Raw genomic sequence first — 14645 nt, forward strand, 5'->3', positions numbered from 1 at the left:
CTCTCCTCTCCTGTCGATGATCTTTCCGGAAACACAGAGACAACGGTGTGCATGCAATACACGCGTGCTCTACCTATCTCTCTTCCCCATAAGGCATTGCGCATTTACTGTGCTAAGGGGCTCCACGCTCCAGCAACTGACCGACTAAGTAGGCCTGACTGGTTGTCAACTTCGCTGGCATAATCCCAGCGCTGTTGACCAGCCAGTGAAGAAAGTCAACGCGGCGGCGCGACGCAGCGCCCAACGACCATTTGTTTAGCTAGGTTAGGCACCCAATAGCGCCGGGCCTTCTCTCTCCCTGTAGAAGGGGGACCTTATGGAAAGGGCACGCTCGATTACTGGCTATTCGCGACCAGCAATGTATTCCTTTTTGCTCTATTCCCACTTCCCGATACTGGCTCTCGCATCGCTATCGTGGTCCGTTTAAGTTTAGGGCGGTAAGGCGAGAGTGGCCGAGAGGTCCTACACGTTGCGCGCAACGTCCCAAACTAGACATCGCGTCTCCGCCCTAACCTGACTCGAGGGGCGGTGGAGACGGGCGGGAGGGGAAGGGGAGAAGGGAAACAAGAGACGGCTGACGTGTTTGTGCCATCTCGCTTCGATCATCACTTCTCACCTCGTACCTGCGGCCATCGTGCCTTACGAACCCGCCGGGACCAGTAACGGGTCATCAGCGGCATCACCTTCCGTTGGCGGGCGATCTCACGAGCCCAAGATCGCAGTTGGCTGGCTTCCCACGCGAGACAACACCCGACGGGCCTGCAAAAATCACGGGTTAGGAACCCGCTGCGCCTACGACCCACCCTAGCGTATTGTCTTTCTCGTTCCTTTTCTCTTCGGAAGCACAACTGGAGGAGTCGCGATTCATGAGATGGCTACTTGTGATGAAGGCCGGCCTGCGGGCCCAAGGTCCATCTCATGACACGTCCGCCTCATACGGACGGTTGCATGATGGGACGCGTTCAGTGACACGTTGATGACCGTAATTCAAGGCCATTGTAATGAGGACGGATCGCAATAGGACATGGGCAAATCACCACGGGCAACGTGAGAGCTTCAATAGTGATAGAACTCGATTGCCGAGTACCGAAAATACAACAAAGATTCTAACTACCAAATAGTCTCTTAAAAACGCAAGCGGAACATCTGGTTGGGAGAGGAAGAGGGGGGACGGGGGGTGGGTTAAGGGAAATAACTCGGATATCACTGGCGCCTCTGGGGTCCCTTCACTCTCGAGACCGCTTTTCTTTTTTGGATGAGGGATTTGCTCGGCGCCTCTCTATCTCGGCAAAAGAAAATTCCTCCGTCAGCCAACCTATCGGAAAGAAAATCCACCCTAAGCCAGGTCAGAGCCATCAAACTAGCCCCGTATGTATGAAGGCATGGGGGAAAAAAAGAGGGGCGACGAGCTTGCCGTCAGCCATGCCTAATCCGAGGGGCCCGGCCGGTCTGCCTTGGTCCTCCGGGGGCTTAGTCGCTGACCTCGATGGGGCCGCCGGGCACGACGGGGTCGGGGTTGGGGGTGCCGGGGAGGTAGGGGAGGGTGATGAGGGTGTCGTCCTCGCCGTCGCCGAGGTCGCGCTTGCCGGGGACGAAGGTGGTGGTGGTGCCGTCGGGGGACTGGATGATCTTGATGCCGTACTTGGTGAGGAGCTCCTCGCGGATCTGCTCCAGGCGCTCGGCCACGGGGCGCGGGGGCCGCGCGCCGAAGTTCTGCAGCAGCGCCTCGTACTCGAGCTCGAGCGCGATGATGTGCGCCTTGACCGGGTCCGGCGTCCCGATCCCGACGCCGATCTTGTCCTCCTGGCGCTTCTTGGTCGACGGCTTCAGCTCGCCCGTCACCGGCGGGAACAGGATGAAGTCCTGGCGCTTCTCCTTCTTGGTCGACGGCTCGAGGCCGCCGGTGATGGGGGGCAGGAAGATGCCTTCTTGTCGCTTGGTCGACGGCTTAAGGGGCCCCGTGACGGGGGGCAGGATGATGGTGATGGGGGGCCGATCGCCGCCCGGCTGGAGCCAGGTGCTCGGGTCGGTCCAGGAGAACTGCCGAGCCTGGATCGCGTCGGCGGGCTCGGTGATGGGGGCAGCCGAAACTAGCGCCGCGAGGGCGATGGCGGTAAGGCCGACGCGCTGCATTGTGGATGAGGCGGGTAATGCGTAGTTAGGAGATCGCGAGGAAGAAGTTCTTTGAAGTTCTGGTCTGCAAACGTGTGATGCGATGATCTCTGGTCGGCTCGTCTTCTGCTCAAAACAGCCTCGATCGTCATCTGTCGCCGCCCGCGTTTATATAGAAGAGCCCGTGAGCTGCCCGTCCCACCCCCAGCTCACCTTCCGCGGAAGATAAGAGCCTAGCCTGCTTGCCGGAAACGTGGTTGGCTTCATTTATTGTTAATATCGATATATTAGGCCCGCGGCGCGACTAGGCCTCAGATAACACAATATACCCGGGGGGCAAGGAGACTTTAACCGGGTCGCGTCCTCCCACCTACCGAACCACCTGCGAACCACACCCGCGAGAGGACATCTTCTGTTCAATTAAATTTCGCCGATCGCTTGCCTAGGTAGCTGGCTGGGAAATGAGACGCGCGAAAAGCGCAGGAGAAGCGAGATGGCGTATTTTTGTGACTCTGCGCGGAGAGGCGTCCCCAAGAAGACGGAGGTTGGGGCGGCTGCGGGCAGCTCTCCGCCGTCGAGAACGGAGTCCAGGGGTGCGAGAAGGGGACCATTCCCAGCAACCGCGCCGGCCGTCGACAGCTCGAGATTCCCTATTTTTGGAAACTCCAACTTCTAGAACGGACTCTCGACCCAAGTTCCCAGGAAATCTCGCTTATGTCGACACTTGCAGCGGGTAATCTATTCGATAGGGGTGACCCGAGTGTCCGCGCTCTCCAGGAACATCGCGGCTAGGTGTCGAGACAGCTGTCGTTGGGCAAGGGGGGATCGGGATGACGGGCGCGGCAGGTGTAACTACACGCAGAGGGGGCGTGGGCTAGGTTGTCATGACGGAATTCTGGGCAGGCCTTTTGGCGTCCAAAGCGGCGGCGCGAGGACAGCTCTCCCGCTCCGAAAAGAGAACCCCCGGGGAGGCTGCCGGCGCGGGATGGCGTAGGCAGAGAGGATTCTAGCACCACTGGGCCCTACAGCTGAGGTCGCGCCATTCCATCGACTGTTGGTGCCAAACCCTCTTTGCTTCAACGGGTTATGATATAGCTTGCCCCGAAGGCTTGCTCCGGGAAAAAGCGATGTTGCCAGAAATAGATCCAGCGTCACATCGCATCAACCTTTTTCGGACGCCTAACTATACCAAGGTAGGTGTACTGCGAAGAGAGGAAGTGCTATTTCGAGATATCATTCATCAAATGACATAAGCCGTTGGGATGAGGTGCTTATGTGTATAGGGAGCCGCATCCGATGGTGGTTGGATCTAGGCGCCATCATGGGATGAGAGTCTCCGTCGAGGCTCGTAGAGGCTACGGAGGCCGTCATACAAGGGGCTAGTCGGCTCGCGTCGAGCGGCCCCTTGCAAGCCTCGAGAACCGGCTATCAGGCTGCCGCCTAGGACTCTTTCGCATCCTGCAACGTTCGCATGTTTGGGGTGATATCTGTAACCAGCTCTGCTCCCGCTTGGCGGCATAAGGCTGTCAACGACGAAGTGACCGAATGTGGCCGAATAGGGGATCTAGACCATATCACATGCCGTACGGCACGGACACGGAGCTTAGACAAATTAAGCTACCTTATTTCGGAGCTGTCTTGGTAGCTATCCTGACGTTGTATGGTAGCTTATGATGGGTGGTCGAGCCCCCCGGCGGGTGGTCAGAAGCGCCGACTTGAGGCCAGAGGAGTAGGACCGAACACCGTAAATGGGTCTCGCGCACGTCACACGCCGACACCGAACCCAATCCTTCAAGTCGGTGATGTATTCATCCGCCGTGATACCCTAGGCCAGCTCCACGCCTCTCCTGCCTTGCTGTCGCCGCAACCATGGCAAGGCTCAATACAACTGGGACTCGAGACGACAATTGTCTTATCAACCTACTAACGAAAAGTGTTTCGACAGAATTTTCTTCTCGCCGAGGATGGGAGGACAAGAAACTGCCGTGCGTGATAAGCTCGCTCCACAACAGGACGACATTGCCCATTCATCATCTTTGCGTACATGGATCTGTTTGGATGCTAAGTGGCATATCAACCCCCCCTGGGACCATGACGATGGTGGCGATGGTGGCGAGGCCTGGAGCACTTCAGTGTGCACTCTATTTACCTGGAGATCGAACTTTGGCTACTGGGCACACTACGCCGGCTAGAGGCTGGCACGCGTTGCGGCGGGATATATTAATGGCGAGCCCCCTAAGATCCCTGGACCATCCACTCCTTCGAGCTTCTCTGCCCAGAACTTCGGCACGCCTGACAATGGTGTCTGACCATCTGTTGGGGTACCAAGGCCGGCCATCTCCTATGTGAATGAGCATAGGCCTGTTAGGCGCTGCTGCTAACCCGGCGACCCATGTCATTAGGTAGCCGCCCGTTCCGCGTCGGCGACTACGTAGGGGTCGTGGCGGGACTGCAGGATATTAACCATTCTCCAACTCTTGGCGGTGATAAGGACCAACGGCTCTTGCGCAAGAGGCAGCCTGGAGACCAGGTGGCGAGGTGATGATGGGCCCTTCGGGAAGCCGAAGTGGCAGATGTCGGAGAGCCGACTAGATCTTCGACTTCTCGTGCTGATAGACCTGGTATTGAGGTTGGCAACTACATTGCCGCCCAAGGCCCGGATAGCAAGGCAATGTGCCCACAGCCACGAGAAGGGGTGTCCAGGCCTGGGAAGAAGAGATATACCCGTAATTTGCTAACCCTTAAATTTGCGTGCGGTCAGTATCTCTCTGGGCGGCCGCCGTAGAGCTTTACAAACTTTACAAAAGTGCCCAGCCTACGATGCATGTAAGCCATAGGGGGTCGGAATTTAGCGGGTAACAATAGAAAGATATACCTTCCGGGGGCTTTAATGGGGATTGAACAGTGTGTCTTGTATAGCATCGCGGACGGTTCCAATCAGGCCAGGTAGCAATTAATGAAAGAATGGCTGGTGCCATGGAAGCTATCTGATATCATCCCGCTGCTCGTCGATGCCGGTGTTGAAGTGAGGAAATATCACCTAGTTGCGAAAACGGCATAGATATCTCGGTTTTGTATGGTGAAGCGAGGTTGCCCCGAATATGCTGAGTATACCTATCATGAAAATAAAGAGAAGAGGTGGTCGTCCTGTGTCAGCCGAGGATAGGTACGACCAATCTATACCGACCGCCTAGGTAATGCGGGCGCCCGTCCTCCAGTCAAGACTTTTCTACTCATTCAAAAGGGAGATGTGTGCATAGTGTTAACAAATATCTCGTAGCGTTAATACGAGAGCGGCAAGGAGCTGTGCGCCGTTGTTGTTGTTGTCGTTGAGCTTGGGAAGATCGGTCGAGTGTCCCCCTTTCTTCTGTAGACACCGACTGTGGTTATAGGGGCTGCCCCTGAGCCGTCCAGCTGGTCTGTGCGCGATTGCGCTATACCAACGTCCCCCACCTGCCGTTTTCCCCGCCTATTCCCTCGGCACCTGCCCCAACTGGGAGATTCCAGCAAATGACGTCGTAGATCGAGGACCGCGACAAAACAACAGAAGACAGCCAGCCAAGCCAGGGGGGACTTGAGCAACCCGCAGGCCCTCGCCTGATGCCCCCTATCTTGAGTTCTCATTAGCATTGCGCCAATTCACCCACCTGTGTAGGCCCGGTACCCTAGGTGCTTGCGTACCTAACCGCGTCAATGGCGACGAAATCGGGCTCCCTGGCGACGAAATCGAGCTCCATCCTCCGGCGCTCGATGCTCTACGTCCCGGGCTCGTCGAAGCGCAAGATTCTCGCGTCGCTGAACGTCGTCGCCGACAATGTGACCTACGACCTCGAGGACTCGGTGACCGCGGCCGAGAAGGTCCCCGCCCGCGACAGGGTGCGCGACCACCTGCGGAGCATCGGCGTGCCGGGCTACATACACCGATACGTGCCCCGCCAGATCGGCGAGATCGCCGTGCGCATCAACTCGGTGTCGTCGCCGCACGCGCTCAACGACCTCATCAACATCGCCCCGCAGCTCGCCCTCGACGCCGTCGTCGTCCCCAAGGTCGAGCACCCCGCCGACCTGACCTTCGTCTCCAACGTCCTCCGCCAGCTGGTCCCCCACCGCCAGAGGCTCCTCTGGGACGGCGACGGCGGCGACGGCGCCCCCCAGCGCGACCCCATCCGGCTCCTCGCCATCATCGAGTCCGCCCGCGGCATCACCAACCTGCCCGCCATCTGCAACGCCACCCCCTACCTCAGCGGCCTCATCTACGCCGCCGAGGACTTCGCCCTCGACCTCTCCCTGACGCGCACCCCGCACCTCCTCGAGCAGCTGTACGCGCGCTGCGCCATCGTCACCAACGCCCGCGCCGCCGGCTTGCCGAGCGCCATCGACCTCGTCTGCACCTCCTACGTCGAAGACCCCGAGGCCGAGGCGCGGGGCGAGCGCACCGCCCTCGCCCGCCTCGAGGAGGAGTGCCTCAACGGCCGCTCCCTCGGCTTCAACGGCAAGCAGTGCATCCACCCGCTGCAGCTCGAGACCGTCCAGCGCTTCTTCTCCCCGCTGGACTCCGAGGTCGAGTGGGCCGCCCGCGTCGTCATCGCCAACGAAAAGGCCGCCGCCGCCGGCCACGGCGCCTGGACCCTCGACGGCAAGATGGTCGACGCCCCCGTCGTCGGCAAGGCGCGGGCCATCCTCGACAAGGCCCGGAAGTGCGACATATACGTGCAGAGCGTGCTGGATAAGTGGCAGCACCAGGAGCCCGAATTGGGCGGCGGTGGTAGTGACGATGCCCAGGAAAAGGAACAATAAAAAATCACACCAACGAGATATAGGCCCCAACGATGAGATATATAAAGATGGACGGACGAGAATCTAGTACCGCATCCCAGGCCGCTTACTGTCACCGGTGGCTATCTACCAGGATACTCCTGGGTATCGCCAGGACTAACGGGAACGGGTTCTGTATCGTAAGAGGCCGGGTGGACAGCGAGTCATGTTTGAGACCTGCTAGCTATGCCATACTAATGGGCATGTCTGTTGACGCGTCGACGCGATTCAGACGGGAGGCACCGGTGTCTCCGGGGCTAGTATCGAAGTGTGACATCCGCCCCATGATCGTTACTCTGCCGTTTTCCCCGAGCTTAACGGGTCGCGGCTTTAAGCCTAGTCTCTTCCTAGACATTTGTCACCTTTCGTTAAATACCTAAATGAAAACAAGACAATCCTAGAGGTCACCACATATACATATCTATCTCAGCATCCGCTACCTAGGTAATTTAGTACCATGTATAATTATGTTAGAATCGCAAGAATCGATTCGGACGCCAGAAGCTCAACATCTCACTGCGCTCTTCTTCGGGGTCCTCCGGCAGTCGCATCATGCCGACCCCAGGAGTGCTTGTCTCAAACTTATGGCAGCAGGCATTGGTGCGAACGTGTCCCGTACGTCGATGGCTCGCCCCCCAGCCTCGCAAACCGGGGTGCTCAATATGTAGGTCGCGTATAGAGCTAGGCGCCGTCTCCTCGTCCATCCCATACGCCGGGCGTTGATCGTTGGGCGTCCCATAAATGGAATGGCAATCCAACGCTGCTTTGTCCGAGCGTGATTCCGAGCGAGGGGGCTCGTAATCGCTCGGAGGAGACCGTGACGGCGACTCACCTCCCAACCTGGCACTGGATTCAGTCATACACTGAGAAGCCAGTGGGGTTGATGACGTCGCTCTCCCTCGTGAGATTTCGCTTAACTTTTCTTCTAGTTGATCTACGTGGATTGGCGATTTCACACCCTGCCCGGACGGGAGTCTTCGCATTTCCATTATCTGCGCTGATGGTGTTCTGTGGGGTATCCATGAGGCGGTGCTGAGGGACGGCAGTGTTTGTTTGGTAGCATTGGCACGTTCGGATACGGGAGCATCCGTGTTACAATCTTGATCTGTTTCCTGGTCATATTGCGCTGTATTATCGTGACCCACTCCATCAGGAGCTGACTGGACTTTCAATGTCGCGTTAGCTGAATGACGATTTTGGCTGCACTGACCAGTTTCTCCTCCGTTTCCACGAGCCGTCGCGACCGAGTTGTTTCTACCTGGTGGGACCGGAGGAGGTGGCATTGCGTCTTTGGATGCTACTGAGATGCGCTCATCCAGCTCTTGGTCCGGTATCACCGGGTTCGCGGCCGGCTCCTTTGACACTTCTGCGCGACCTTGACACCCAACAATGGCTTCGACGCTTGGCTTGTTCTGGACCTGAGCACTGCGCTTCGGGCTGCCGACTACCACGGGTCTAGCGTGGACTTCCCCAACAAGACGCAAGCCGCCAACTTCTTGATTAATGTGAGGTGATTGTAGGTTCGAGCCATCTCGGTTCCTAGCTACCTGGCTTTCCTTCGTGGTACGAAACCCGGGCGAAGATAGAACTTCACGTTCAAGTCCGCGTTCGGGAGAATGAATCCGCTCCTTAGCCTGCTCCATGTGTTTCAAACGGTCGTCGGTCATTACGGCTTGATCTTTGTACTTCACCTTTGGATAGCTATGGGGCGTGTTGTCTGGTTGACGTCGGCCACCTCCTTGCCCTGTCAAATAAGTGTCGGGCTTTTTATTGTCGGTATCCATTCTTCCTGTACCTCTCCCACCTAGCCGGCCATCATATAAGGGGATTCCGGTGTTCTGGTATATGCCTGTCGCTATTATATCCTTTCTGATTGGTTCGGGGGTTGTTGTCCACGCCGAATCCGATTGTCGCGAACTTAGCTCGTCTTCGTTCTCTAGGGGCGTTCTGCGACTGTTGGACCATGTAAAACAAGTGGTATTTCGGCGCGACGTTTTCTCTCCGTCAATGGATCGACGAGAGCGCAAGCTAGGGGCGCCCATGGACTGGTCGCGATAGGCCTGGAGAGGGTGATGGCGTTCAAAAGTCTCCCGCCGGTCAGAAGACGATGGACTATAATGACACTTGTAGTGCATGGGCTGGCATTGGGGGCTTGAGGAACCACCGGGGGTGTCATGCTCGCGAGACCGCGGCCGGCGAGTATTTTCGGTGGCTCTAAGTGGTAGGAAAAAGGAAGAAACTTGTTCCATTTCACGACCCTCCCTCCGTTTTTCCTGCAAGCGAGATCTTGATAACGATTTCAGCCGCAGGTTTCCTTCTGGGTGCTTGAGAAACTGCATTCCAGAGAAAGCTAGATCGGACACTACTCGCTATTAGACGCATTCACCCCAATAACTTCGTTATCAACCTACGGGGTTGTTTCTTGGACGTCCGCCCATTTTCGAAAAGACCAGGTTTAAGGTGCGGCGGAACCTAAACACAAGTTAGGACGGGACCAGCTCTGGGATGTCTGGATTTCCCTACTGTGATACGGTCGTGGAGAACGGCATCAGAGGTAAAGTTCTTCACTACATCCTTACTGGACATCATCTGTTTCTTCTGGGACCGTTTGCGCCTTTTCCCTCGGCAGTCGTCGCGGCCTTTGGCACTCTCCCGTTCACGACGCCGTCGCTTCCTTCCCTTCCCCAATTCATACCTGTCCTCTCTTGTTTTGCGCCTTGGCCTCTTTTCGAAGTTCTCGGCGTTGTCTACAGGTGACGCGACGGACGAAGCGTCTAGGCCCGAGTCGCCTAGTTGCCCGGCTGGCGAAATGTTTCCATAGCTTCGTTGGGCAGGTCCAGGACCGCGGGGAGGAGGCTGTGAGTAATTTTCGAAACCACTAATGAACGAGCTGTCGCTGGGAGCAGGCCGCCTGCGCGTACGGTTTCCAGGATTCCCTAAACACGACCCCCGTATTGGAGATCTAGATTGACGAAGGTCACGGATGGGAAAGGCGTGTCGAGAGCTCCATCTCGGCTCTGCATGTCTAGAGCGTCTATCGTACGGGGATGCCGCATGACGCGACTCGGGCGAGGGAGAGCGACCTATCACCTCTCCTGGGCGACGATCCTGGCCTGCGATATGCTCTAACCAGCTTTCGACGAGATCATGGCAGGCCGGCGGCTGTGATGTTTTGTTTGCCCCTACGGGGTTAAACGCGTCTCCGAGAGATTTGGGTCGATGTTTCAGGCTTGGCCTTCCGGCCGTGCGGCATCTCGCGGGAGTTCTCCTGGACATGCGGTTGGTTATAGCGGCGATGGGGATGCGCGATATGACGTTGGCGAGGTCGGAGCGGCTTTCCAATGGCCCATCTCGGGGCGGGGTTGAAACGGCAAGAAGCTCCTGAGACGAAGCAAAGGTAGGGCTACGCACGACTGGTGGCTCAGCCCGACAGCGTTGACAAATCTTATTCGCAGCAAGAGGAGCAAGAGAGCAAGTTTAGGCGGGACGAGACGAGACAGAACGTGGCGGCGTGGAACAGGGTTGAAGTCGTCGTCGGTACAAAGCGAAATTGGCCGGGTATCGAATCCTCAGTGCCATGGTGGCCAGGTGAGGTGCCTGAGGTAAGGCTTAGTGCATCCACGCATAACGTGCACAGTCGATGTTCAACCGGATTAATAAGCCAAGTGGCATGCATGCACTCACTCTACATGGAGGCAGCCAGGACGAGGTGGCTATAGGAGAGGAAGTATGGAAGGCGTGTTCGTGTGATCTTCCAGGTTGCAGCGGTATGCGAGATACCTAGATGGAAGGCGGTCCTGACGTCGGATGGGGCCTTCCAAATATGGAACAGGCCCCGAATATGAGGTAGGTATCAATAGCGACCTGCGAAGGGGGTTAGGGGGGAGTTAAGGAGGCACCGTAGGTACCTCGTCTCTCTTTGTACCTGCCTGACGTCCCATCCCCTTGGTATGCCTTCCTGCGGCTTGCGGGTGGGTAAGGTACTTACTTGACGTGGTATTTACGATGCCTGCCTTAGGTACCTACCCCCTGCATGTGAGCGGACTCAGGGATGCGGGAGCGGAAGGTAGGGGTGGGTGCCTACCTATATAATACTTTCTATAGGAGGTACATATATGTATACCTCTACCTATGAGTAGGTATACCAAGACACCCCTAAAGCGCCTCTTAGCACTTCACCCGCGTATGCACCTACCTAGGTACCTAATGCATTAGCCTCAGCACCTGCGTGGAGGTGGCCGTTTTACCCACGTCCACGTCTGGAGTCTGGAGTCCGGCGGGCCGTAGACTCCTGGAGCCTGCTGCTGAGAAAAGTGTGTCTACTGCGCAGATAGGGGGCTTCTAACCAAGACGCTATAGTGCCAGATCGCCCGTTAATGAGACGTTCTCGATGTGCAGACATCTATAATTAGATTGTGAGCTAGCTGAGCCGGGGACTCTCCCCTCTAGATCATGATGTGCCTGCCCTAGGTACCTAATTCAGCTGCCTTCATTCGAACTCGGGCGCGTACTTCGGCAACATACCTACCTAGGTACCATAGGGACTACCTCTACCGACCTCGGCATATGGACCCCCAGCCTAAGGTTCTCAAGACACTAACCTAGGTAGGTACCTATGTAGACGCCTGGGCTGCGGTTCCTGCCCGAGGCTGTTAGGTATCTAACCGCGCCCAACCTACCTACCTACCTGGAACTCCCTACCCAGATACCTACCTAGGTAGATTCCTAAGGCATCTAAGGCACCCGCGAATAGTACCTAAGGTAGGTATATCAGGAGGCGCCAACGCAGCGGAACTCTTATACCTACGTGGATAAGTACCTCGGGTTTTTAGGTACCTGTGGTAGTGGGTGTAGGTATGTCTAGGCAGGTGCCTGACGTACCTAGTATGCGGCTATCATCCAACTCCCAAGCCTTAGGTATTAACCGCCTAGTGGAATGCCATCACCACTGCCACGTAGGTAACCCCTTCGGACCTTAAAGGACAGGTAGGTGGCATAGCAGGCGTCTTGGGGTCGCCGCCCGCCCCAAGTTCCAACGAGGTAGTATCCGTAGGCAGGTAGTTGGTGTAAGAGCCGCATCCACCTACCTTTCCCAGGTTGGCGCGCCTTGCGTGCATTGCTCAAGCCAAGCTTCAATCCCAAGACGTCACAGAACCTATGCCAAGAACAGCCCCTGATAGCCCCTGGCTAGGGGAGTTGTTGCAACACTACCACCGCCCAATTGGCTTCCCTAGCAGCACTGTCAGTTGGCTCGCTGCTGTGGCTTGCAGCTGATCTGTGTCGAACATCCACACGACATCTTGACCACACACATCTTGTGTGCTTACCAACTCCGTAGTCACCGAGTGACTCTCCATCCTGCCAAGGCCGTCAGACGCCTGGAGGCTCGACGGGATGGCGCATACCAACCTCCCCCGTCGCCGTCGTCTGACTCCAAGTTACGCAGACACTGAAAAAGGACTTGCCGTGAGTGCCTCCCGCTCCCCGCCTCCCACATACCCCACCTCACCTCACCCTCCCACCTCGCCCTCCCACCTCCTTACCTCCCTCGCCTGCATGCGCATAGACTCGTCCATTGGGTGGATGTGTGCGTGCGCCTGTCCGTTGCCGTCCGTCGTCCGAGGCCGTCCGTCGTCCGAGTCGAGTTGAATTCGAGCTCAGCTCGATGTCGTCCGTGGCCGCGCCAGCTTACTCCCTTCTTCGCCGCCTAACCAACACTCGAGCCGTTTCACCACCGCTCATGGCGGCTACCCAGCAATGCCTACTAAAACTCACGAGACTCCGAATATTTGAGCCGGCATGCGAAGGATTCGATTCTTCTCGAAAGCCACAGCCCTACGCATTCTGCATGTACTTACATGTACCTACATGGACGGATGCAAGTAGAACGTCGACATGATCGTCCCGAGTGGATTCGGCAGATGCCCCATTATTTACCTGTCTACATGTATGTAGGTGGTGATCGACTGCGACCTCCACGGCCGTCCATACGACGTCACACCCTAGTCGACAAGCCTTGGGGTTCGCGGAACGCATCATGTATCGAATCCTAGCCGACCTAAGCTGTCGGGTCCCTATTCGGTGTAACTGAAGTCTGGTATCCGTATTGGCTACCCGAGTCGACAGTATCGCTCGCAGGAGTCCCCATCGTCCTTCTCCTCGGTCACAACCAGCCGGAGCAAGTCTATGTATCTTTGCGGGACCCGCCACATCACAATTACACCCTGGCATCCCTAGCCAGCTCCCCCCCCCCCGCGGACAACCCCCTCGGCCCCCAGTATAGCCAGGTTCGATTATCCGAAGACTCTATCACATGGTGGCTCTAGGGCGCGAAACTAGAATGGAGGTTCCTACATTTGGAATTCTAGAGCCAAGATTTGACCACAAAAAAAACCCCCCGCATGAACGATTAGAGTAGTAGTGTCGCCCAATGATCTAGACTCGACCGGAAAGCGCGTGGCTCAGACCAGCCATGCCCAACTTATGAAGTCCGATACGGCGAAGCAGTCCGGTGCGTGATGCCGCGCCCTTCGCGTGCGGCATACTTGGCTACACTTATCAAGAAATGGCGGGAAAGATATCAAGAGCGAATGAGGTTTCTGTAGCGTGTTGCCCCCGCCCACTGTATTTAGATGTCGACGTTTCATTCCCATCAGCGACTAGATGTAGCACACCGGCACCCTTGTCTGTCTCGCATCTTACCAGGTTTTCGATGCTGCTAGGCTAGGCTCTCTGGTATGTTGCATCGCATGGCCTCACAGCTATGGACTCCAAGACATAGACGTCGCGCAGACGCCTCCACCGCGGACAGATCTGGCCCTTCTTGTTGGCGATTCTCAACACCAACGGCACAGGGTCTTGACGAGCTAGCTCCGTGCTGCGGGTAGGCATGCCAGGAGCACGGAGGGGCAGCGTTGTTTAGTGCATACATCCCTCCCGCATTACCCGACCAAGCGAACAAGCCTTGCCGCTTTGAGTCGACAAGCTGTGGCCTAAAGGCAGATCACGGACGCCCAGTTTATAAGGGGCTACCCTTGCGCGACTGTGCTAACATTTTCCCTCGTGCTATTGCGCGTGTTACAGCTATTTAGGGCTCGTTAGCTACGTCTCCAGCAAATCTTGCACAGGACTCGAGGAGAGCTAGGCTGAGGGTGAGCGGCGAACGGACTGCGATGATCTTTTTTTAGCTACAGGCAGGGATCACGAAACTGTGGGTATCCGATGGTCACTACTTCACGCACCGAATGTGAGACCTCTGACAGCTGCGATCGGCCACACCCGGCAAAAAGAGGCGGACACGGAGCTATGGTGTCGTCGAAGTAGGCTCTTCGCACATCGTTCTGGAAGCTAGGCCACATCCGCTCCCACCGCCTTGTAGCCACCAGCTCGGCACCTCGGGCTGCGCGGACCGGAAGAACGTCGCTAGAGAGCATTCATTCCACTTCAGGATGGGGCCGTCTTAGCAACTCGTCTGGCACATGCGGTTTGTGCCGCGTGGAGTCTCATGCTGTCTCCCCAGAACAGATCAAGGTAACTTCCACCTCCTCTGTTTGATGCTTGTTTTGGAGACAACCCTGCCGGCTCCCTCTTTTCTACCAATACCTGCCAACGGCTACGGCCTATACGCTGAGGGTGGATGTTTCCCTATCCAGGCCGCGGGTCTAAGTCCGCCTAGGACGAGTCGAAGGCGCTATATAAGACCAGGCAGGATCGAAGGC

At 56.9% G+C, this 14645-nt stretch overlaps 3 protein-coding genes across 3 annotated transcripts; 1 reads left to right on the forward strand and 2 right to left on the reverse strand.

Annotated features, from left to right (window-relative positions):
• Nucleotides 1-1470: 1470 nt before the first annotated feature.
• GGS23DRAFT_593176 (uncharacterized protein) lies at nt 1471-2133 on the reverse strand (the record flags this gene model as incomplete). The annotated part of the gene is made up of 1 exon (XM_051518006.1): nt 1471-2133. One exon carries the CDS (start codon nt 2131-2133, stop codon nt 1471-1473), a length of 663 nt encoding a protein of 220 aa, XP_051375137.1.
• A 3000-nt stretch (nt 2134-5133) lies between these two features.
• On the forward strand, nt 5134-7153 carry GGS23DRAFT_270498 (Pyruvate/Phosphoenolpyruvate kinase-like domain-containing protein). Its single transcript, XM_051512438.1, has one exon. The coding sequence runs from the start codon at nt 5806-5808 to the stop codon at nt 6907-6909; it is 1104 nt and encodes a 367-aa protein (XP_051375138.1). The 5' UTR covers nt 5134-5805; the 3' UTR covers nt 6910-7153.
• Nucleotides 7154-10576, reverse strand: GGS23DRAFT_270399 (uncharacterized protein). The gene is made up of 3 exons (XM_051512436.1): nt 9451-10576; nt 9339-9399; nt 7154-9289 (listed from the first exon to the last, which is right to left on the reverse strand). The coding sequence occupies exons 1-3, from the start codon at nt 10201-10203 to the stop codon at nt 7398-7400; spliced, it is 2706 nt and encodes a 901-aa protein (XP_051375139.1). The 5' UTR covers nt 10204-10576; the 3' UTR covers nt 7154-7397.
• Between the last annotated feature and the right edge of the window lie 4069 nt (nt 10577-14645).

The sequence above is a fragment of the Durotheca rogersii genome (assembly GCF_024521655.1).
Source record: "Durotheca rogersii strain YMJ 92031201 chromosome Unknown GGS23scaffold_3, whole genome shotgun sequence".
NCBI lineage: Eukaryota > Fungi > Ascomycota > Sordariomycetes > Xylariales > Xylariaceae > Durotheca > Durotheca rogersii.